Source organism: Schistocerca gregaria, chromosome 7 (genome assembly GCF_023897955.1).
Source record: "Schistocerca gregaria isolate iqSchGreg1 chromosome 7, iqSchGreg1.2, whole genome shotgun sequence".
NCBI lineage: Eukaryota > Metazoa > Arthropoda > Insecta > Orthoptera > Acrididae > Schistocerca > Schistocerca gregaria.
The window spans coordinates 6575750-6597216 of NC_064926.1; the positions used below are offsets into that span (position 1 = coordinate 6575750).

At 48.6% G+C, this 21467-nt stretch overlaps 1 protein-coding gene and 5 non-coding genes across 6 annotated transcripts; all 6 read left to right on the forward strand.

Moving 5' to 3' along the window:
* The first annotated feature begins 694 nt into the window (after positions 1–694).
* Trnak-cuu (transfer RNA lysine (anticodon CUU)) lies at positions 695–767 on the forward strand. Its single transcript has one exon. It is a non-coding gene; the product is annotated as a tRNA-Lys (tRNA).
* A 1437-nt stretch (positions 768–2204) lies between these two features.
* Trnak-cuu (transfer RNA lysine (anticodon CUU)) lies at positions 2205–2277 on the forward strand. The gene has a single exon. It is a non-coding gene; the product is annotated as a tRNA-Lys (tRNA).
* Positions 2278–3745: 1468 nt separating this feature from the next.
* Trnak-cuu (transfer RNA lysine (anticodon CUU)) lies at positions 3746–3818 on the forward strand. Its single transcript has one exon. It is a non-coding gene; the product is annotated as a tRNA-Lys (tRNA).
* A 9334-nt stretch (positions 3819–13152) lies between these two features.
* On the forward strand, positions 13153–13225 carry Trnar-ucg (transfer RNA arginine (anticodon UCG)). The gene has a single exon. It is a non-coding gene; the product is annotated as a tRNA-Arg (tRNA).
* A 1788-nt stretch (positions 13226–15013) lies between these two features.
* On the forward strand, positions 15014–15625 carry LOC126281707 (testis-specific gene A8 protein-like). The gene has a single exon (XM_049980882.1). The coding sequence runs from the start codon at positions 15014–15016 to the stop codon at positions 15623–15625; it is 612 nt and encodes a 203-aa protein (XP_049836839.1).
* Positions 15626–20871: 5246 nt separating this feature from the next.
* On the forward strand, positions 20872–20944 carry Trnak-cuu (transfer RNA lysine (anticodon CUU)). Its single transcript has one exon. It is a non-coding gene; the product is annotated as a tRNA-Lys (tRNA).
* The last annotated feature ends 523 nt before the right edge of the window (positions 20945–21467 follow it).

Consider the following 21467-nt stretch of genomic DNA (forward strand, 5'->3'; position numbering starts at 1 on the left):
TGTGTGGTCTTGTTTCCCAGTCTATATTTGGTCGGTCACGTAAGAGGTTGAATGTAACGAATGGGTGGTAAGTAGCAAGGGGCAGCGGCTGTATAGAACGAAAACACAAATCATCAGGGCTGTGAGCGTTTCGAGGTGAGTCATATACATGTTGCACTTGATCGTCAGTGACCGTGTGGCCTAGTGGATAAGGCGTCGGACTTCGGAGCTGAAGGTTACAGGTTCGAATGCTGTCACGCTCTTGTTTTATCACTTCTGAAAAAGAAACATACTGTTTCAATGTAGCAATTGAGCAGTACGAAACCGTCTGAATGTTGCTGTTGACCATTTTCTGCTTGGAGATGCTCTTGAGCTTGAAACACACACAACAAGACCGGTGTTAACTAGCGAAATGGTCGGCAGAGTGCCGTCACCGCCAGTTTTCACTGGCACTTGCACATCTAAAACAACGTCAGAAAGTAACTCGTTTGCCTTTTGAGTCACATCAAGTATGAGTGTTAATTTTGACGCCACTAGCTCTGCAGGATGTCATGCAATTCCTTTACCTCTTAGAAAAGATTATGAAATAAAAGTGAAGTACGTGACGAGTGTGACGTTAGGAAAACATTAGGCAGCATGGAGAGATTCTGTATGGGACCACCCAACCCAAACGAGTACTGTGTGACGTGCTACCCAGCAAGTATTCGCCGAAGCAGCCTGGCTAGCTCAGTCGGTAGAGCATGAGACTCTTAATATCAGGGTCGTGGGTTCGAGCCCTACGCTGGGCGAAACGGAATTTTGTTCCGCTGCAGATGTAAATTACCGTTTTTCTGATTAACGTGATGTAATGGAAATAGCAACTTTAAACTTTGACTACGTTTCTGTCAGTCGCAAGGAAACTGTATTTGAAGGTGATGGTGATTTTGTAGACATGTGTGAAAGACATGTTCTGAAATGCAAGTGTTGTTGTTTGGAGAGGACATCGGTTACGTGTCAGGTGTGTAGCCAAGCAGTAATGGGTCGAAATAGCTGCAAATATTAGTCGGTAATATGAAGTGTTGTCAACTGAAGTCTGATGATCCAGACGACCGTAAGGACGAAGTACGCAAAAGTACCGCCAGGCCGCGCCTCTTTAGCTCAGTGGTAGAGCACTAGTCTAGTAAACCAAGGGTCGTGAGTTCACTCCTCAAAAGAGGAAGTCGAATTTTGAAAATCAGTTGCGCGTCGTGGCTGTATAGCAAACAGTATCTGTGATGACGAACAATTAGCGACGTACCTTTTATTAGGATTTACTCTCATATGTGATTAAGGCAAATGGCGCAGATAAAGCCTTTGCCAAAGTGGTACAGCATAAGGTGGGACGAGGCAGTCTGAATTACATTTCTCACATATGTCAGAGCCTCTCCAGGTCGTCGTCGTCGTCGTCGTCGTCGTCGTCGTCGTCGTCGCCGCCGCTTCTGCAGAGGTAGCAAATGGCCATCGTAGCAAATGCGGCGAGGGACGCCCTGCCTTCGGTTCCGTATGCACAAAGTGTGTGGTCTTGTTTCCCAGTCTATATTTGGTCGGTCACGTAAGAGGTTGAATGTAACGAATGGGTGGTAGGTAGCAAGGGGCAGCGGCTGTGTAGAACGAAAACACAAATCATCAGGGCTCTGAGCGTTTCGAGGTGAGTCATATACAAGTTGCACTTAAACGTCAGTGACCGTGTGGCCTAGTGGAAAAGGCGTCGGCCTTCGGAGCTGAAGGTTACAGGTTCGAATGCTGTCACGCTCGTGTTTTATCAGTTCTGAAAAAGAAACATACCGTTTTAATGTAGCAATTGAGCAGTACGATACCGTCTGAATGTTGCTGTTGACCATTTTCTGCTTGGAGATGCTCTTGAGCTTGAAACACACACAACAAGACCGGTGTTAACTAGCGAAATGGTCGGCAGGGTGCCGTCACCGTGAGTTTTCACTGGCACTTGCACATCTAAAAGAACGTCAGAAAGTAACTCGTTCGCCTTTTGAGTCACATCAAGTATGAGTGTTAATTTTGAAGCCACTAGCTCTGCATGATGTCATGCAATTCCTTTACCTGTTAGAAAAGATTATGAAATAAAAGTGAAGTACGTGACGAGTGTGACGTTAGGAAAACATTAGGCAGCATGGAGAGATTCTGTATGGGACCACCCAACCCAAACGAGTACTGTGTGACGTGCTACCCAGCAAGTATTCGCCGAAGCAGCCTGGCTAGCTCAGTCGGTAGAGCATGAGACTCTTAATATCAGGGTCGTGGATTCGAGCCCCACGCTGGGCGAAACGGAATTTTGTTCCGCTGCAGATGTAAATTACCGTTTTTCTGATTAACGTGATGTAATGGAAATAGCAACTTTAAAATTTGCCTACATCTCTGTTAGTCGCAAGGATACTGTATTTGAAGGTGAAGGTGATTTTTTAGACATGTGTGAAAGACATGTTCTGAAATGCAAGTGTTGTTGTTTGGAGAGGACATCGGTTACGCGTCAGATGTGTAGCCAAGCAGTAATGGGTCGAAATAGCTGCAAATATTAGTCGGTAATATGAAGTGTTGTCAGCTGAAGTCTGATGATCCAGACAACCGTAAGCACGAAGTACTCAAAAGTACCGCCAGGCCGCGCCTCTTTAGCTCAGTGGTAGAGCACTGGTCTAGTAAACCGAGGGTCGTGAGTTCCCTTCTCAAAAGAGGAAGTCGAATTTTGAAAATCAGTTGCTCGTCGTGGCTGTATAGCAAACAGTATCTGTGATGACGAACAATTAGCGACTTGCCTTTTATTAAGAACTACTCTCATATGTGATTAAGGCAAATGGCGCTGATAAAGCCTTTGCCAAAGTGGTACAGCATAAGGTGGGACGAGGCAGTCTGAATTACGTTTTATAGATGTATTTCTCACATATGTCAGAGCCTCTCCCGGTCGTCGTCGTCGTCGTCGTCGTCGTCGTCGTCGTCGTCGTCGTCGTCGTCGTCGTCGTCGTCGCTTTTGCAGAAGTAGCAAATGGCCATCGTAGCAAATGCGGCGAGGGACGCCCTTCCTTCGGTTCCGTATGCACAAAGTGTGTGGTCTTGTTTCCCAGTCTATATTTGGTCGGTCACGTAAGAGGTTGAATGTAACGAATGGGTGGGAAATAGCAAGGGGCAGCGGCTGTGTAGAAAGAAAACACAAATCATCAGGGCTGTGAGCGTTTCGAGGTGAGTCATATACAAGTTGCACTTGATCGTCAGTGACCGTGTGGCCTAGTGGATAAGGCGTCGGACTTCGGAGCTGAAGGTTACAGGTTCGAATTCTGTCACGCTCGTGTATTATCAGTTCTGAAAAAGAAACATACCGTTTTAATGTAGCAATTGAGCAGTACGAAACCGTCTGAATGTTGCTGTTGACCAATTTCTGCTTGGAGATGCTCTTGAGCTTGAAACACACACAACAAGACCGGTGTTAACTAGCGAAATGGTCGGCAGAGTGCCGTCACCGCCAGTTTTCACTGGCACTTGCACATCTAAAACAACGTCAGAAAGTAACTCGTTCGCCTTTTGAGTCACATCAAGTATGAGTTTTAATTTTGACGCCACTAGCTCTGCAGGATTTCATGCAATTCCTTTACCTCTTAGAAAAGATTATGAAATAAAAGTGAAGTACGTGACGAGTGTGACGTTAGGAAAACATTAGGCAGCATGGAGAGATTCTGTATGGGACCACCCAACCCAAACGAGTACTGTGTGACGTGCTACCCAGCAAGTATTCGCCGAAGCAGCCTGGCTAGCTCAGTCGGTAGAGCATGAGACTCTTAATGTCAGGGTCGTGGATTCGAGACCTACGCTGGGCGAAACGGAATTTTGTTCCGCTGCAGATGTAAATTACCGTTTTTCTGATTAACGTGATGTAATGGAAATAGCAACTTTAAACTTTGACTACGTCTCTCTCAGTCGCAAGGAAACTGTATTTGAAGGTGAAGGTGATTTTGTAGACATGTGTGAAAGACATGTTCTGAAATGCAAGTGTTGTTGTTTGGAGAGGACATCGGTTACGTGTCAGATGTGTAGCCAAGCAGTAATGGGTCGCCATAGCTGCAAATATTAGTCGGTAATATGAAGTGTTGTCAGCTGAAGTCTGATGATCCAGACGACCGTAAGGACGAAGTACGCAAAAGTACCGCCAGGCCGCGCCTCTTTAGCTCAGTGGTAGAGCACTGGTCTAGTAAACCGAGGGTCGTGAGTTCCCTCCTCAAAAGAGGAAGTCGAATTTTGAAAATCAGTTGCGCGTCGTGGCTGTATAGCAAACAGTATCTGTGATGACGAACAATAAGCGACATGCCTTTTATTAGGAATTACTCTCAAATGTGATTAAGGCAAATGGCGCAGATAAAGCCTTTGCCAAAGTGGTACAGTATAAGGTGGGACGAGGCAGTCTGAATTACATTTTATAGATGTATTTCTCACATATGTCAGAGCCTCTCCCGGTCGTCGTCGTCGTCGTCGTCGTCGTAGTCGCCGCCGCCGCTTCTGCAGAAGTAGCAAATGGTCATCGTAGCAAATGCGGCGAGGGACGCCCTTCCTTCGGTTCCGTATGCACAAAGTGTGTGGTCTTGTTTCCCAGTCTATATTTGGTCGGTCACGTAAGAGGTTGAATGTAACGAATGGGTGGGAAATAGCAAGGGGCAGCGGCTGTGTAGAACGAAAACACAAATCATCAGGGCTGTGAGCGTTTCGAGGTGAGTCATATACAAGTTGCACATGATCGTCAGTGACCGTGTGGCCTAGTGGATAAGGCGTCGGACTTCTGATCTGAAGATTACAGGTTCGAATGCTGTCACGCTCGTGTTTTATCAGTTCTGAAAAAGAAACATACCGTTTTAATGCAGCAATTGAGCAGTACGAAACCGTCTGAATGTTGCTGTTGACCATTTTCTGCTTGGAGATGCTCTTGAGCTTGAAACACACACAACAATACCGGTGTTAACTAGCGAAATGGTCGGCAGAGTGCCGTCACCGCGAGTTTTCACTGGCACTTGCACATCTAAAACAAAGTCAGAAAGTAACTCGTTCGCCTTTTGAGTCACATAAAGTATGAGTGTTAATTTTGACGCCACTAGCTCTGCAGGATGTCATGCAATTCCTTTACCTCTTAGAAATGATTATGAAATAAAAGTGAAGTACGTGACGAGTGTGACGATAGGAAAACATTAGACAGCATGGAGAGATTCTGTATGGGACCATCCAAACCAAACGAGTACTGTGTGACGTGCTACCCGGCAAGTATTCGCCGAAGCAGCCTGGCTAGCTCAGTCGGTATAGCATGAGACTCTTAATATCAGGGTAGTGGATTCGAGCCCCACGCTGGGCGAAACGGAGTTTTGTTCCGCTGCAGATGTAAATTACCGTTTTCCTGATTAACGTGATGTAATGGAAATAGCAACTTTAAACTTTGCCTACGTCTCTGTCAGTCGCAAGGAAACTGTATTTGAAGGTGAAGGTGATTTTGTAGACATGTGTGAAAGACATGTTCTGAAATGCAAGTGTTGTTGTTTGGAGAGGACATCGGTTACGTGTCAGATGTGTAGCCAAGCAGTAATGGGTCGAAATAGCTGGAAATATTAGTCGGTAATATGAAATGTTGTCAGCTGAAGTCTGATGATCCAGACGACCGTAAGGACGAAGTACGCAAAAGTACCGCCAGGCCGCGCCTCTTTAACTCAGTGGTAAAGCACTGGTCTAGTAAACCGAGGGTCGTGAGTTCCCTCTTCAAAAGAGGAAGTCGAATTTTGAAAATCAGTTGCGCGTCGTGGCTGTATAGCAAACAGTATCTGTGATGACGAACAATTAGCGACATGCCTTTTATTAGGAATTACTCTCATATGTGATTAAGGCAAATGGCGCAGATAAAGCCTTTGCCAAAGTGGTACAGCATAAGGTGGGACGAGGCAGTCTGAATTACGTTTTATAGATGTATTTCTCACATATGTCAGAGCCTCTCCCGGTCGTCGTCGTCGTCGTCGTCGTCGTCGTCGTCGTCGTCGTCGTCGTCGTCGTCGTCGTCGCTTTTGCAGAAGTAGCAAATGGCCATCGTAGCAAATGCGGCGAGGGACGCCCTTCCTTCGGTTCCGTATGCACAAAGTGTGTGGTCTTGTTTCCCAGTCTATATTTGGTCGGTCACGTAAGAGGTTGAATGTAACGAATGGGTGGGAAATAGCAAGGGGCAGCGGCTGTGTAGAACGAAAACACAAATCATCAGGGCTGTGAGCGTTTCGAGGTGAGTCATATACAAGTTGCACTTGATCGTCAGTGACCGTGTGGCCTAGTGGATAAGGCGTCGGACTTCTGATCTGAAGATTACAGGTTCGAATGCTGTCACGCTCGTGTTTTATCAGTTCTGAAAAAGAAACATACCGTTTTAATGTAGAAATTGAGCAGTACGAAACCGTCTGAATGTTGCTGTTGACCATTTTCTGCTTGGAGATGCTCTTGAGCTTGAAACACACACAACAAGACCGGTGTTAACTAGCGAAATGGTCGGCAGAGTGCCGTCACCGCGAGTTTTCACTGGCACTTGCACATCTAAAACAACGTCAGAAAGTAACTCGTTCGCCTTTTGAGTCACATCAAGTATGAGTGTTAATTTTGACGCCACTAGCTCTGCAGGATGTCATGCAATTCCTTTACCTCTCAGAAATGATTATGAAATAAAAGTGAAGTACGTGACGAGTGTGGCGTTAGGAAAATATTAGGCAGCATGGAGAGATTCTGTATGGGACCACCCAACCCAAACGAGTACTGTGTGACGTGCTTCCCGGCAAGTATTCACCAGTTCGCCTTTCGTCGCCGTGCAGTGCGGACGTGTTGTTGTTTCCGCCTGCGGAGCGCGCGCGCTCGCGTTTGCTTACATTTCAGCGGCCGTCACTTACGGGTCGCTTACGTACACTAGAGCCATGGCCAATCGTTTTCGAAAATCAACTTTACGATTCAACTTCTGCAACGATTACGCACGACCAAAGGCCTTGGAAGTGGGACGCTTCCTACGCGACGTTGCTAAGATCCCAGCTTCCGACATCTTGGGCATCCATTTGTCCATATTAAGCAGTACTGTGTACGTGATAGTTGTCAACGACGCGGTGTGTGAAAGAATACTTCGTGACACCAACCATGGATTACGCTTTTGCCACGCCGACGGCAATGTCGGAGCGGTCACTGTCGACCATGCCGGCTTAGGAATGCGCACCATACGAGTTTTCGAACTCCCGTTCGAGCTACCGGCGGAAGACGTTATCGTGGCTTTCGGCCCCTTTGGTACTGTACATGGCCACACTGCCGAACGCTGGGCGCAATTCCAAACGTACCCCGTTCTTAACGGAGTACGGCAGATCACCATCGACCTCCATCGCCACGTGCCATCTTACCTGCCAATTAGCGGGTGCCGAGCGGTTGTCATATACGACGGCCAACCCAAGACCTGTTCCGGGTGCGGAAAAGAAGGCCACCTCAGATCTGAGTGTCTTCAGCTACGGATCACCCAATTGCCAGGCGCTACCGTGGCACCTACGGCTCCGACGACGATTTTACCGATCACCTACGCATCGGCACTCTCTTCTCCTCCCACCGGCCGCCGCTCATCGGACCATGTACCGGTGACCCTTCCAGCTGCTATGGATACCGCCGGGGCCGACACGTCGCGCTCAAAGCCAGACGCTACTACGGCGCCACTACCAACAGCGACGACTTCCGAGACCCACCAGCCTGAACATATGGACACCCCTTCATTTGACGTTCCCGCGACGGCCTTCCTCTCAGAGCGACGCGACTCCCTTCCGTCTTCCGACACAGAGGGACGAACCCGCAAACAACGTTCACCTAAGAGGCGCAAGAGGAGGCGTCGTACGGTCTCGGAAAGAGACGGATCACCTCCCCCTGATGCTCCAGAGGCCGTCCGACACGACGAGGCCTCAGAGAACCTACACGACGTTACGAATGACGACAACATGACGCCGACTGTGGATGTTTCGATGCCAACTCTACTGGCTCGCTCAGGTGCTCCTGAACCAATGGACTCAACCGATGCTACTGCCGCCGAGACGTCCTCCGCCTCTACGACCGAAGTGGAACGTACGACCATCACAACGACAGCGCCCTCAATGGTGTGGAGTGAGGACGTCGATGAGGACCCGGACCACACGCTGGGGACAGAGTTACCCCAGACGCAAGCATCGTTACGCCGCTGACAACGCCGTCAGGTGGCGCACGGCACGACTCGCCGTTGCCTCGCCCCTCTTCATCCTCCGCCGGTGGAGTTTCCCTTCACGGCGGGGGACGGCTCCAAACCTACCGAATAGCGACGATCAACACTAACACCATCAGCTCACCCGTGAAACTTCAACTGCTGCGAGAGATGATATGGGCGTCAGACGTCGATATAGCACTACTACAGGAAGTACACTTGGCCACACTTCCAGACGTCGCGGGATATAACACTTATCCTTCTCCTGGTGACCACCTGGGACGCGGCGTAGCCATCTACGCCAGAGAAGGCATTCCAGTGGCCGATATCACATACCTTCCATCTGCCAGAGGCATGGCCGTCACCGTCATGGGGACGCGTATCGTCAACATTTACGCTCCGTCGGGCTCCACCCGCAGATGCGACAGGGCACTCTTCTATTCAGAAGAAATCGCTCCTCTGTTTCTTGGACGCTGCGACCATTACTTGTTTGGGGGTGATTTTAATTGTGTCTCGCACCCTAAAGATCAAGTGCCCCACTACAACACCTGTCAAGAACTGCGTCTTGTCGTCCGAGATCTGTTGCTCCGCGACACTTGGGAAGTTCAGCACGGCGACGCCCCTGGACATACTTACCAGACTAGTCACTCCGCGAGCCGCCTGGGCAGAATTTACATCTCTCGGGAACTCACACCTGCAGTCCAAGGTGCAGAACTTTGGCCCCTGGCCTTTTCGGACCACTGTCCCTACATCTGCAACATTCTCTTCCCCAAGCAAGTGGTCTGGCGTAGTCGTGCACCGTGGAAGCTAAACACCTCCCATCTTCATGATCCCGAATGTCTTCAACGTGTCACCGAGACATGGGCCACCTGTGAACGTCGCTTACCTAAATACTGCACGACCTTGACCTGGTGGCTGGAATATGCCAAACCTGCCATTCGACGTACTTTGATTCAGTATGGAAAGGAAATTGCTATGTGGCGCCGGCACACTACCGACTATTTCTACGCCGTTCTCCGCGACCTGGACGTCCAACCGCCCACACCCGACACCCAGAGGGAACGCAGCAGGATTAAGGCCCAAATTGTAACTTTGACACGCCGTCGACTGCAGGGGGCTATGGTGCGAACCCGATATCAAGATTCGGCGGAACAGGAACATCCGACCATGCATCATATCGCCTCCGATAGGAAACACCGGCGACAACAACTCATCACCGAGATCACAACTTGTCGCGGCCAGCACGTCACTTGCCAGGCCGAAATCGTCAGTGCGTTTGTTGACTACTACCGCACAATGTACCAGGAGGAGACTACCAACAACCACGCTGAGGAGTCTGTGTTACCACACGTAACTCGCACCCTCACCAGCGACGAAGCGGATGAGCTGATGGAGCCCATTACGCGTGACGAAATCCACGATGCAACCAAAAAAGGTGCTCTGAATAAGTCACCTGGCGTCGACGGATTGCCGATAGAATTTTATCGCGCTTTCTTCACACTAATGGCGTCACGGTGGACCACGATGTTTTATGAACTGCTGACGATGGGGAACGGCGTACCGCCGTCCTTCGTCACGGGAATTATTATACCCATCCACAGACCGACACCAGGTGTGACGACAGCACATTACCGTCCCCTGACTCTGCTTAACGCAGACTGTAAAATTTTTACACGCCTCCTGGCAACGCGATGCCGCAAGGTCCTGGCTAGCATTCTATCCCCGGAACAGACAACTCCGGGCGGGTCAGTTAATGTACAAACGGCAACAGGAGAATGTCGCGATTTAATTGCACTGGCAGCGGCGTGCAGACTCCGCGCCGCAGTGGTTGCCATTGATTTTGACAGCGCATTCGACAAAGTGCGACATCCTTTTCTGTTCTCCGTGATGAACCGCATGGGTTTTCCACCAGCCTTTATCGACGTAATCCGGCGCCTGTACGGCACCGCCGAATCGCTGATTCAGGTTAATGGCCGTGTGGCGGGACCAGTGGCGATCCGACGTTCCGTACGGCAAGGCTGCCCACTTTCGACCTTACTCTATGCCATCAGCCTGGAGCCACTCATCGGGAGTCTGACGAGCCACCTTTCTGGTCTCACTTTGCGACAGCACAGTTTTCGATGTCGTGCATATGCGGACGACCTCCTCCTCTTGATCCGCTCACGGAGTGAAACACACAATGTACTTGATTTGATATCAACGTACGGCACTGCAGCGGGCAGTAACATGAATGTGACAAAATCCGCGGCGATGCCCATTGGACGCGGCCTCTCACACTACGACTTAGCACCTCTCCCGTGTGTACAGAAACTACGATACCTTGGTACCATTTTCACCTCCACCGTGCGCCGCTCCGCTGCCATCAATTTTCGGCGTGCTCTTCAAACCATCCGCACGACGGTGCGACAAAATCTTCTCCGACGACTCGATTCTTTACAACGTGTCCAATACCTCAATCAACATGTGGCGTCCAGAATGGTCCACATTGCACAGGTCCTCCCGCTGCCATCAACTATTGGACGTAGCCTCCAGGCTGCCTTCGGATACTTCCTTACGGCTGGTACGCTCTTTAAGGTCCGCTACGACACGCTCACCCTTCCCCCGCGAGCGGGTGGCCTCGGTCTTGTCAATGTGCGACTCCGCGCGGCGTCCTTGTACATGTCCACCATGCACAAGCAGTGGCACGGGGGCACCTCCCTTACGCGCAGCTTGCTGGAAATTCTTGTGCCCGCGACCATAACACCACCAGTACCAGTCGGACTCATCAAGCACCATCTGACGCACATTTCTGATTTCATCGTCGACTTCAGTTATGCTCACACACACTTACCGACCACGCGTTCTCCTCGACCTAAAGATTTTTACACCCCACTCCTTCGTTCCATATCCAGCAACAATATCGAACTGCGACATCCGTCCACGCGGTGGCCCACGGTTTGGCGACACATCCACCAGCCTTTTCTTCCCTCCAAAGTCCGGACAACATGGTACCAGGTCTCAGATGAAAAATTCGCCACAAATCATCGTCTTCACGCCATAGGACTAAAGGACTCTCCACTCTGCTCCATGTGCCACCTCGTGGATGACGATGTCCATCAACTGACTTGTGCTGCCACCAGTGACGTCTGGAAACTTACCCGACAGTTCGTTGCCTGTTACCTCCATGTTCCGCCGGATTCGATTGACCCATGGACTTTTATCCATCCTGAGATTACTTATTTCTCCGCCACTAAAAATCATGCGATTTAATGGGTCAAGGGATGGACCATCACCTACATGTATAATGATGGCGACAAATCACGCCTTGATTTCTGGCAGTACTTACAAACCGCCCACAGCGAAGTCGAACAGCGACCGCGCTACCGCGCCTTCTTCGCTAATTACCTACACGTGATCTTTACGTCACCCCCGCTCAGTTGGATGGTACCACACGCCGACAGCACTCCCGCCCCCCCTGCTGACATCTGAGACCCCTCGCGCTGCTTTCTACATTGTAACCCATAGTGGAGTAGGCACATGGACACACGCCTCCTTTCTTTTATGCACTACACCAGATAAACACTGGCTTTTCCCTCACTCCACTGTAAATTGCTTTACACCTCTTAGCTTCCATCACTATTATTAGGTTTTTTTTTCCCTACACCTTGTTCATACTAAAAAAGAAACTTGCTCACCTTATACGAATATCATGTCTTGTGTTATTTTCGCCGGAAAGATGGCATTTTTCTTGTATTTAAGTTTGTACCAATAAAGATCTTTTGTTCATTTACCCTGTTCCTGGAGAAGAAAAAAAATAATAAAAATAATAAAATAAAACAACCATAAATAACAAAGCTTGTTTGAGGGAGTGATTCAGGAACGGGACGGGGGAGACATTGCGGCCAGGCCTCGGGTTCCGACCCCTGCCCGCCTTGTCCCCACCTACTTATAACTGAACACACTTTAACTTAAAAAAAAAGTTGGAAAAAAAAGGTCGGTAGTGCATGAGACTCTTAATCTCAGGGTCGTGGGTTCGAGCCCCACGCTGGGCGAAACGGAATTTTGTTCCGCTGCAGATGTAAATTACCGTTTTTCTGATTAACGTGATGTAATGGAAATAGCAACTTTAAACTTTGCCTACGTCTCTGTCAGTCGCAAGGAAACTGTATTTGAAGGTGAAGGTGATTTTGTAGACATGTGTGCAAGACACGTTCTGAAATGCAAGTGTTGGTGTTTGGAGAGGACATCGGTTACGTGTCAGATGTGTAGCCAAGCAGTAATGGGTCGCCATAGCTGCAAATATTAGTCGGTAATATGAAGTGTTGTCAGAGGAAGTCTGATGATCCAGACGAACGTAAGGACCAAGTACGCAATAGCACCGGTAGGCCGCGCCTCTTTAGCTCAGTGGTAGAGCACTGGTCTAGTAAACCAAGGTTCGTGAGTTCCATCCTCAAAGGAGGAAGTCGAATTTTGGAAATCAGTTGCGCGTCGTGGCCGTATAGCAAACAGTATCTGTGATGACGAACAATTAGCGACATGCCTTTTATTAAGAATTACTCTCAGATGTGATTAAGGCGAATGGCGCAGATAAAGCCTTTGCCGAGGCGGTACAGCATAAGGTGGGACGAGGCAGTCTGAATTAGATTTTATAGATGTATTTCTCACATATGTCAGAGCCTCTCGCGGTCGTCGTCGTCGTCGTCGGTCGTCGGTCGTCGCCGCCGCCGCTTCTGCAGAAGTAGCAAATGGCCATCGTAGCAAATGCGGCGAGGGACGCCCTGCCTTCGGTTCCGTATGCACAAAGTGTGTGGTCTTGTTTCCCAGACTATATTTGGTCGGTCTCGTAAGAGGTTGAATGTAACGAATGGGTGGGAAAGAGCAAGGGGCAGCGGCTGTGTAAAACGAAAACACAAATCCTCAGGGGTGTGAGCGTTTCAAGATGAGTCGTATACAAGTTATACTTGGTCGTCAGAGACCGTGTGGCCTAATGGATAAGGCGTCGGACTTCGGATCTGAAGATTACAGGTTCGAATCCTGTCTCGCTCGTGTTTTTCCAGTTCTGAAAAGGAAACATACCGTTTTAATGTAGCAATTGAGCAGTACGAAACCGTCTGAATGTTGCTGTTGACCATTTTCTGCTTGGAGATGCTCTTGAGCTTGAAACACACACAACAAGACCGGTGTTAACTAGCGAAATGGTCGGCAGAGTGCCGTCACCGCGAGTTTTCACTGGCACTTGCACATCTAAAACAACGTCGGAAAGTAACTCGTTCGGCTTTTGAGTCACATCAAGTATGTGTGTTAATTTTGACGCCACTAGCTCTGCAGGTTGTCATGCAATTCTCTTACCTCTCAGAAATGATTATGAAATAAAAGTGAAGTACGTGACGAGTGTGTCGTTAGGAAAACATTAGGCAGCATGGAGAGATTCTGTATGGGACCACCCAACCCAAACGGGTACTATGTGACGTGCTACCAGCCAGGAATTCACCGAGGGAACCGGCTATTTCAGTCGGTACAGCATGATACTCTTAATCCCAGGGTCGTAGGTTCGAGCCCCACGCTGGGCGGAGCGGAATTTTGTTCCGCTGCAGATGTAAATTGCCGTTTTTCTGATTAACGTGATGTAATGGAAATAGCAACTTTAAACGTTGCCTACGTCTCTGTCAGTCGCAAGGAAACTGTATTTGACGGTGAAGATGATTTTGTAGACATGTGTGAAAGACATGTTCTGAAATGCAAGTGTTGTTGTTTGGAGAGGACATCGGTTACGTGTCAGATGTGTAGCCAAGCAGTAATAGGTCGCCATAGCTACAAATATTAGTCGGTAATATGAAGTGTTGTCAGCTGAAGTCTGATGATCCAGACGACCGTAAGGACGAAGTACGCAAGAGTACCGCTAGGCCGCTCCTCTTTAGCTCAGTGACAGTTCCGCTTCAGATGTCGTGCAGTGTGGACGTGGCTAGTCTTCCGCTCCGCCGTAGCGTTACGTATAGTGGGATGTCGTTGGGTTATGTGTAGTGTTGTACCTTTTGTGAGTTTTTCTCCGTCGTTGTTTCGTTCCTTGTGTTACTTTCTGTGTGTATTTCAGTGTTTTTTTGTGTAGCGGTTTAGACCGCGTAGTTTTTGAAAATGTCGTCTCAGGTTATTCCTCGTCAGGCTACAGTTAGTTTTGCTTTTGACAAGGCCACCCGCCATGTGGAACCTAGTTCCCTTGAGATTCATGATTGGTTAGTAGATACCTTTGGCATTCATTCCGATCAGGTGCACACTGCTTATTTTGATACAGAACTCTATGTTTTCTTTGTTAAATTTATGGACCCCCTTCAGGTTGATAAAATTATTTCCAAATTTGGTCATCAGGTTCTCTTTCGGCATCGGGATGGTTCTGTCAGTACCGTACTGCTTTCAAATGCTTCCATTACGTACACCAGTGTTCGTGCTTACAACCTTCCGCCGGAGGTTGATAATGTGTATCTTAAGGAGCGTTTACTCAAGTATGGTGATGTTAAGAGTATTCGCCTTGAACGCTGATCCAGCCAACATCGCCTGCAGTGTTACAGTGGCATTCGTTCCGTCGAAATGCACGTGAAGCAGAATATTCCCTCGCACCTGCAGATCGGTGGATTTCGTGTCCATGTAACATATAGTGGTCAGGTTGGCACCTGTTTTTTGTGTAATGAGAGTGGCCACGTGCGTACCAACACAGAATTTCCTCCTTTGCGTGCAAAATCTGATGTTGTTGCGTCTGTTCCTCAGGTGGGTGTGCCGCTTTTGAATAATAAACGGCGTCGCGCACAAGATGGAAATAGTACGGATTAGGATCTCCCCGAGATGACCCACTCCGAGAGACCGACATCCTCCGAGCCACAGAGTCGTGTAGATGCTCCCTGTTCCCCTGAAGTAGCTGTTCCAGTAGCGGCTGCTGACGCCCCTCCGGCTTCCGACGCGGCTTCTCTCGAGTCGGCTCGTCGGTCGGGCCTGTTGGCGCCGCCTTCCGAACCGACTTCGTTGTCACAACAAGTTGAGTCGCAACAACTTCCTGCTTCGCTGCCCCACACCTCTGCCAGCGGAGCTGCTCCGCTTCCTTCCAACTTAGCAGCTTCGGAGCTTCCTGCTCACGTTTCGCCTCCGTGTAGTCCATGTTTGCCGGAAGCTAGTATTGGTGTAGACCAGTCCGTTTCGTCGGATGTTTCCCCCGCGACGCCGGACCCTGACTGTGGACCGGTGCGGGTGGTGTCGGATACAGAACTTGACCCTCCTACGTCACCGGCGGCTGCCGCTTCCTTGCCCGTCAGCCGACGCAAGTTGCGCGTTCAGCCGAACGTCAATGCTGTTCGTAAAAAACCGAAACGTAAGGGATCCGCGGAAGGGGGTAGCAGTCCCCCTCCCTCGGATGCCTCCGTCTCCCCTGATATGGACTGTGATGTTGATGCGTCGGTGTAGGTGGTTTCTTCTCTCGCTTTTCTCTCCATGGTTCAAGCATACACCTTTATTACCTTAAATGTTAACCGTATTGAGTCTCTCGTTCGCATTGCCTCTTTACGGCAGTTTCTCTACGACTCCTGTGCGGACGTAGTATTTTTGCAGGAAGTATTGTTTTCTGATCTCTCTCTACCTGGATTTCAAACTGTTTTTAATGTCGCACCGGAAAATTCAACAGGAACTGCTCTTTTCTTTCGAGAAGGTATTCCTGTTACCGACATTGATATCCTTGACTCTGGCCGTGGGATTGGTTGTCGTCTTTTTGATATCTGCCTAGTTGTTTTGTATGCCCCCTCTGGTTCGGGTCGCACTGTGGCTCGATTGCGCTTTTATAAGGAAGAGCTTATTTATCTTTTGCGCAAGAGTCCTCGGAGTCTCCTGCTCGGAGGCGATTTTAATAGTGTTTTACGCCCTGAAGACGAGTCCCCGACTTGTAATTATTGCCGAGATCTACATGACTTGGTTCGTACGATGCACCTGCGTGATGTTTGGGAACACAAATATCCCACCCTGGTGAAATTTACGTTTTTTACCGCGTCCTCATGCAGTAGACTCGACAGATTCTACTTATCTGATTTTTTATTTGATAACCTACTTTCTGTCGATGTTATTCCTACTAGTTTTTCTGACCATTGTGCTTTTACTGCAACTGTAAATCTTAGTCACCAACCAGCAAAACTTTCTCGTTCCCAGTGGATGTTAAATGTTTCCCACCTTGCCGACAGTGCCATTGATGAAGTTGTAAGTGCCGTGTGGGAGCGATGTCTTCGCTCTGTCCCGCGTTACCCCTCCTTGCTCGTTTGGTGGACTGCGTTTGCCAAGCCCAAGATTCGTCAGTCTTTGATTTTTTACTGTGCCGCAAGGGCGCGTGATTTTAAGAACACGTATGAATTTTACTACTGTGTCCTGCGTGATCTGTATGACGCGGCGGGTCCTTCTCCTCTGCGGATCCATGATGTTCGTCGTATTAAAGCCAAGCTCTTGACCCACAAACGACGACAGTTGGATGGTCTGCGAGTAAAGTCGAAAACTCACTCTCTTGTTGAAGGTGAACTGACTTCTTTGTACCACCTGCTGCGGCATCAGACTCGAAGTCGTCGCTCCTTCATCTCTTCTCTTATGGTGGATGATGGACAACAGCTTATTGCACAGGAGGAAGTGACTCGTGCTCTTCATCAGTATTACGCTAGTCTCTATTCTGCCGATGATTCTGGTGCGTCACTTTCTGATGATGTTCTTGAGGATCTTCCTGCGACGATCTCGCCTGACGCGAACGGCGACTTTCTCCGGGAGTTCCAGGTAGATGATGTTTTCGATTTTATTGCTTGCTCTCCGTCCGGTAAATCGCCGGGTCCAGACGGCCTGCCTAAAGAATTTTATCTCCGTTTTTGGCCTCTTTTGGGTGGCACTTTCACTCAGATTTTAAATTACATTGTCAGGGGGATGGATGTGCCAGCCGATTTTAAACTAGGGAAAATTGTTTTAATTCCGAAGTCCACTGGTCGTTTATCTGCTGCCAATCTTCGTCCGCTCACATTGCTGAACTTTGATTACAAGACAGCTGCTAGAGCGTTCAATAGTCGATTGTCTTCTCTGCTTCGGGGTGTGATTGGTGCACATCAATGTTGTTTTCCTTGTAGATCTATTCTGACCCCAGTAGCCGATTATCGGGATGTTGTCTCGGTTGCGGCGGTTACAAATGTTCATTGTGCCTTTGCTTTCCTCGATTTTTATAAGGCTTTTGATCACGTCAGTCATGTGTTTTTAGATCGTGTTTTAGATACAATAGGTTTTAACGCTTCATCACGTGGTGTTCTTGGCAATTTGTATAGGGGAATAACTGCTCGGGTGTCAGTCAATGGGCAGCTGACGCCGCCCATTGCTATCCGCCGAGGGGTACCTCAGGGTAGTCCGCTCTCTATGTCTCAATTCATATTGTCCCTGGAACTGCTGCTTCGGACTCTTGCTTTCAAGCTTCAGGGTATGACCCTCTCTGGTGGGAAGCTCACTGTTAAGGCGTACGCGGACGATGTCGTTGTTCTCCTCCGTCAACGTGATGATATCACATTGTTGAAAGGGGCAGTTGATGCATACTGTTGTGTCTCTGGAGCGCGTCTCAATCAGGGTAAATGTAAGTTCCTTGATATTCAAGGGTTTCGCGATGCTGGTGTCCCTTGGGCCACTTTTGTCGATCGCCATACGTCATTGGGGATTACCATTGATCGGTGTCCTATAAAAATGGCGGCTCTTAATTGGAAATCTGTCACCGAGAAGATACAGGGGGCTCTGATGGTCCATGAGCAGCGCTCTGCTACCATTTTGCAAAAAGTCAGAATTTTAGACACATACGTGTTATGTAAAGCCTATTATGTTGCTCAGCTGTTCCCACTTCCCATTATGGTGGCGAAAAGGTTGCGCCAATTATCTAGCAGGTTTATATGGAAGGGTCATCTATTCAAGTTGCGTTTCGAGGTTATGACGAAACCGCGTATCTCCGGAGGCTTGGGCCTCACTGACATTACTCGCAAGACTTCTGCCTTGTACGTCCACCGTACGACTCTAATTGTTACGCAAGAAGTGACTTCTATTACATCCAGACTTTTTACTGTTCTGCGTCCGAAGATCCTTGCTCCACCTGCCGACGTCGGTCGCCTCAATTTTAAGTTGAAACACGTCCGGGAATTTTATATTGCGGTTAGTTACCTCGGTGACGTCTTCTTGCGACGACCGGTGCCAACGACCAAGAGCTTGATTGCCCGTTGTGAGGGGCTGGCTGGTCCCAATCCAATCGAACTGGCGTCTCCATCAGTGTCCTGGAGGAACGTCTGGAAGAATGTTAGTCTGCCTATCCACTCTATGGCTGTGGCGTCCACGTGGTATAGGGTAGTTAATGGTTTGGTCCCCACCAACGTACGACTGCACCGTATTGGTCTTTCCGACACGGACAACTGCACTCGGTGTGGTCTCCTGGACACACTTGAGCATCGATTCACCTGCAGTGGGCACCTTGCTAATTGGCTTTGGCTCAGGAAACAACTGGCTTTTGTCACTAGGACTGCTGAAACCGCTTATACCATTGACATCATCGTACGGCCCGAATCTTTCTTTTATCCGTGAACGAAGCTCAATACCGTTATATGGTTGCTTGGACACTTCGTACATTTTGTCAATAGTTGTCATGAAGAGGAAGAACACCTAACGTTTCGGCAGTACATCGTTACTGCTTACTGGAACCGATTGCGCTTGCCAGGACTTCGTAAAAATTTTGCAAATATGCTTAGCCTGACATTTGAAAGGGAGGGTATTGGCTAAGGTCGCCTGTGTGAGCCGATTTCTTTTATACTGTAGCTGGTTTTGCCGCCTTTATGTAAAATTCTTCTCTACACCTGGACTGAAGTTTACGTGCACCTTTAGGGCGAACAAGAGAAACAAACGTAAGACCAAGAACCGAGACAGTAGGGGAAAATACGACGCCGTTGTACAGGTGCCATTCGGAAACAGGACGGTGGAATCATCGTGGCCAGGCATCGGGTTTCGACCCCTGCCCGCTTTGTTTCCGTAGGCCTGAATCTGATTGTCACCCCTAACTTTTAAACAATGGCAGACGAAAACGACACAAAATAATGGTAAAAAAAAGAAAAAAAAAACGGGGCAGAGCACTGGTCTTGTAAACCAGGGGTCATAAAAAAAAGTGGCTAGGATACCTGGCTCTCACCCAGTATTAAAAAAAAAAGTGGTAGAGCACTGGTCTAGTAACCCAGGGGTCATGGGTTCCATCCTCACAGGAGGAAGACGAATTTTGGAAATCAGTTGCGCATCGTGGCCGTATAGCAAACAGTATCTGTGATGACGAACATTTAGCGACAGGCGTTTTATTAAGAATTACTCTCAGATGTGATTAAGGCGAATAAAAAAAAAGTGGCTAGGATTCCTGGCTCTCACCCAGGAGGCCCGGGTTCGATTCCCGGTACCGGAAATGCGCATTTTGTTGCTCCTCTTATGCGACTTGTCCCGACTTAGCTCGACTGGCGCTCTGCTGACGCTTGCAGAAAACTACGTAAAATATGGTTCGCGGCCTCAAGTGACGGCAAAAAAAAAAAAAAAGTGGTAGAGCACTGGTCTAGTAAACTAGGGTCGTGAGTTCCATCCTAACAGGAGGAAGACGAATTTTGGAAATCAGTTGCGCAACGTGGCCGTATAGCAAACAGTATCTGTGATGAATAACAGTTAGCGACATGCCTTTTATTAAGAATTACTCTCAGATGTGATTAAGGCGAATGGCGCAGATAAAGCATTTGCCAAAGCGGTGCAGCATAAGGTGGGACGAGGTGGTCTGAATTACATTTTATAGATGTATTTCTCACATATCTCAGAGTCTCTCGCGGTCGTCGTCGTCGTCGTCGTCGGTCGTCGGTCGTCGGTCGTCGCCGCCGCCGCTTCTGCAGAAGTAGCAAATGGCCATCGTAGCAAATGCGGCTAGGGACCCCCTGCCTTCGATTCCGAATGCACAAAGTTTGTGGTCTTGTTTCCCAGTCTATATTTGGTCGGTCTCGTAAGAGGTTAAATGTAACGAATGGGTGGGAAAGAGCAAGGGGTAGCAGCTGTGTAGAACGAAAACACAAATCCTCAGGGGTGTGAGCGTTTCGAGATGAGTCGTATACAAGTTATACTTGGTCGTCAGTGACCGTGTGGCCTAATGGATAAGGCGTCGGACTTCGGATCTGAAGATTACAGGTTAGAATGCTGTCACGCTCGTGTTTTTCCAGTTCTGAAAAAGAAACATACCGTTTTAATGTAGCAATTGAGCAGTACGAAACCGTCTGAATGTTGCTGTTGACCATTTTCTGCTTGGAGATGCTCTTGAGCTTGAAACACACACAACAAGTCCGGTGTTAACTATCGAAATGGTCGGCAGAGTGCCGTCACCGCGAGTTTTCACTGGCACTTGCACATCTAAAACAACGTCGGAAAGTAACTCGTCCGGCTTTTGAGTCACATCAAGTATGAGTGTTAATTTTGACGCCACTAGCTCTGCAGGTTGTCATGCAATTCCTTTACCTCTCAGAAATGATTATGAAATAAAAGTGAAGTACGTGACGAGTGTGACGTTAGGAAAACATTAGGCAGCATGGAGAGATTCTGTATGGGACCACCCAACCCAAACGATTACTGTGTGACGTGCTACCCGGTAGGTATTCACCGAGGCAGCCCGGCTAGCTCAGTCGGTACAGCATGAGACTCTTAATTTCAGGGTCATGGGTTCGAGCCCCACGCTGGATGGAACGGAATTATGTTCCGCTGCAGATGTAAATTACCGTCTTTCTGATTAACGTGATGTAATGGAAATAGCAACTTTAAACTTTGCCTACGTCTCTGTCAGTCGCCAGGACATCTTTCGATTGTCAGTAGCACCGTTTTCGTTAAATTAGCGAGATCCGACATGTGCGAGAAAATTGTTGCATCTTGTGGTGGTATCCTAACGTTTAAACATAGCGATGGCAATGTGGGAGAAGTTGTTGTTTCGCATGCCGGCCTAGGAATACGAACTGTTCGAATTTTTGAACTTCCATTTGAAATAACCAGTGAACAGATAAACGCAGTGCTTTGTCCTTGCGGTAAAATCATAAGCAATATTGCGGAACGCTGGTCTAGTGCACATAAATTCCCAGTTCTTAACGGGGTGCGGCAATTAAGAATCGAGCTGCAGAAGCACATCCCGTCTTATGTTCACGTTTGCGTGTATCGTGCGATAGTAATGTACGATGACCAGCCTCGAACATGTGCAGCATGCAACTCGACAGGT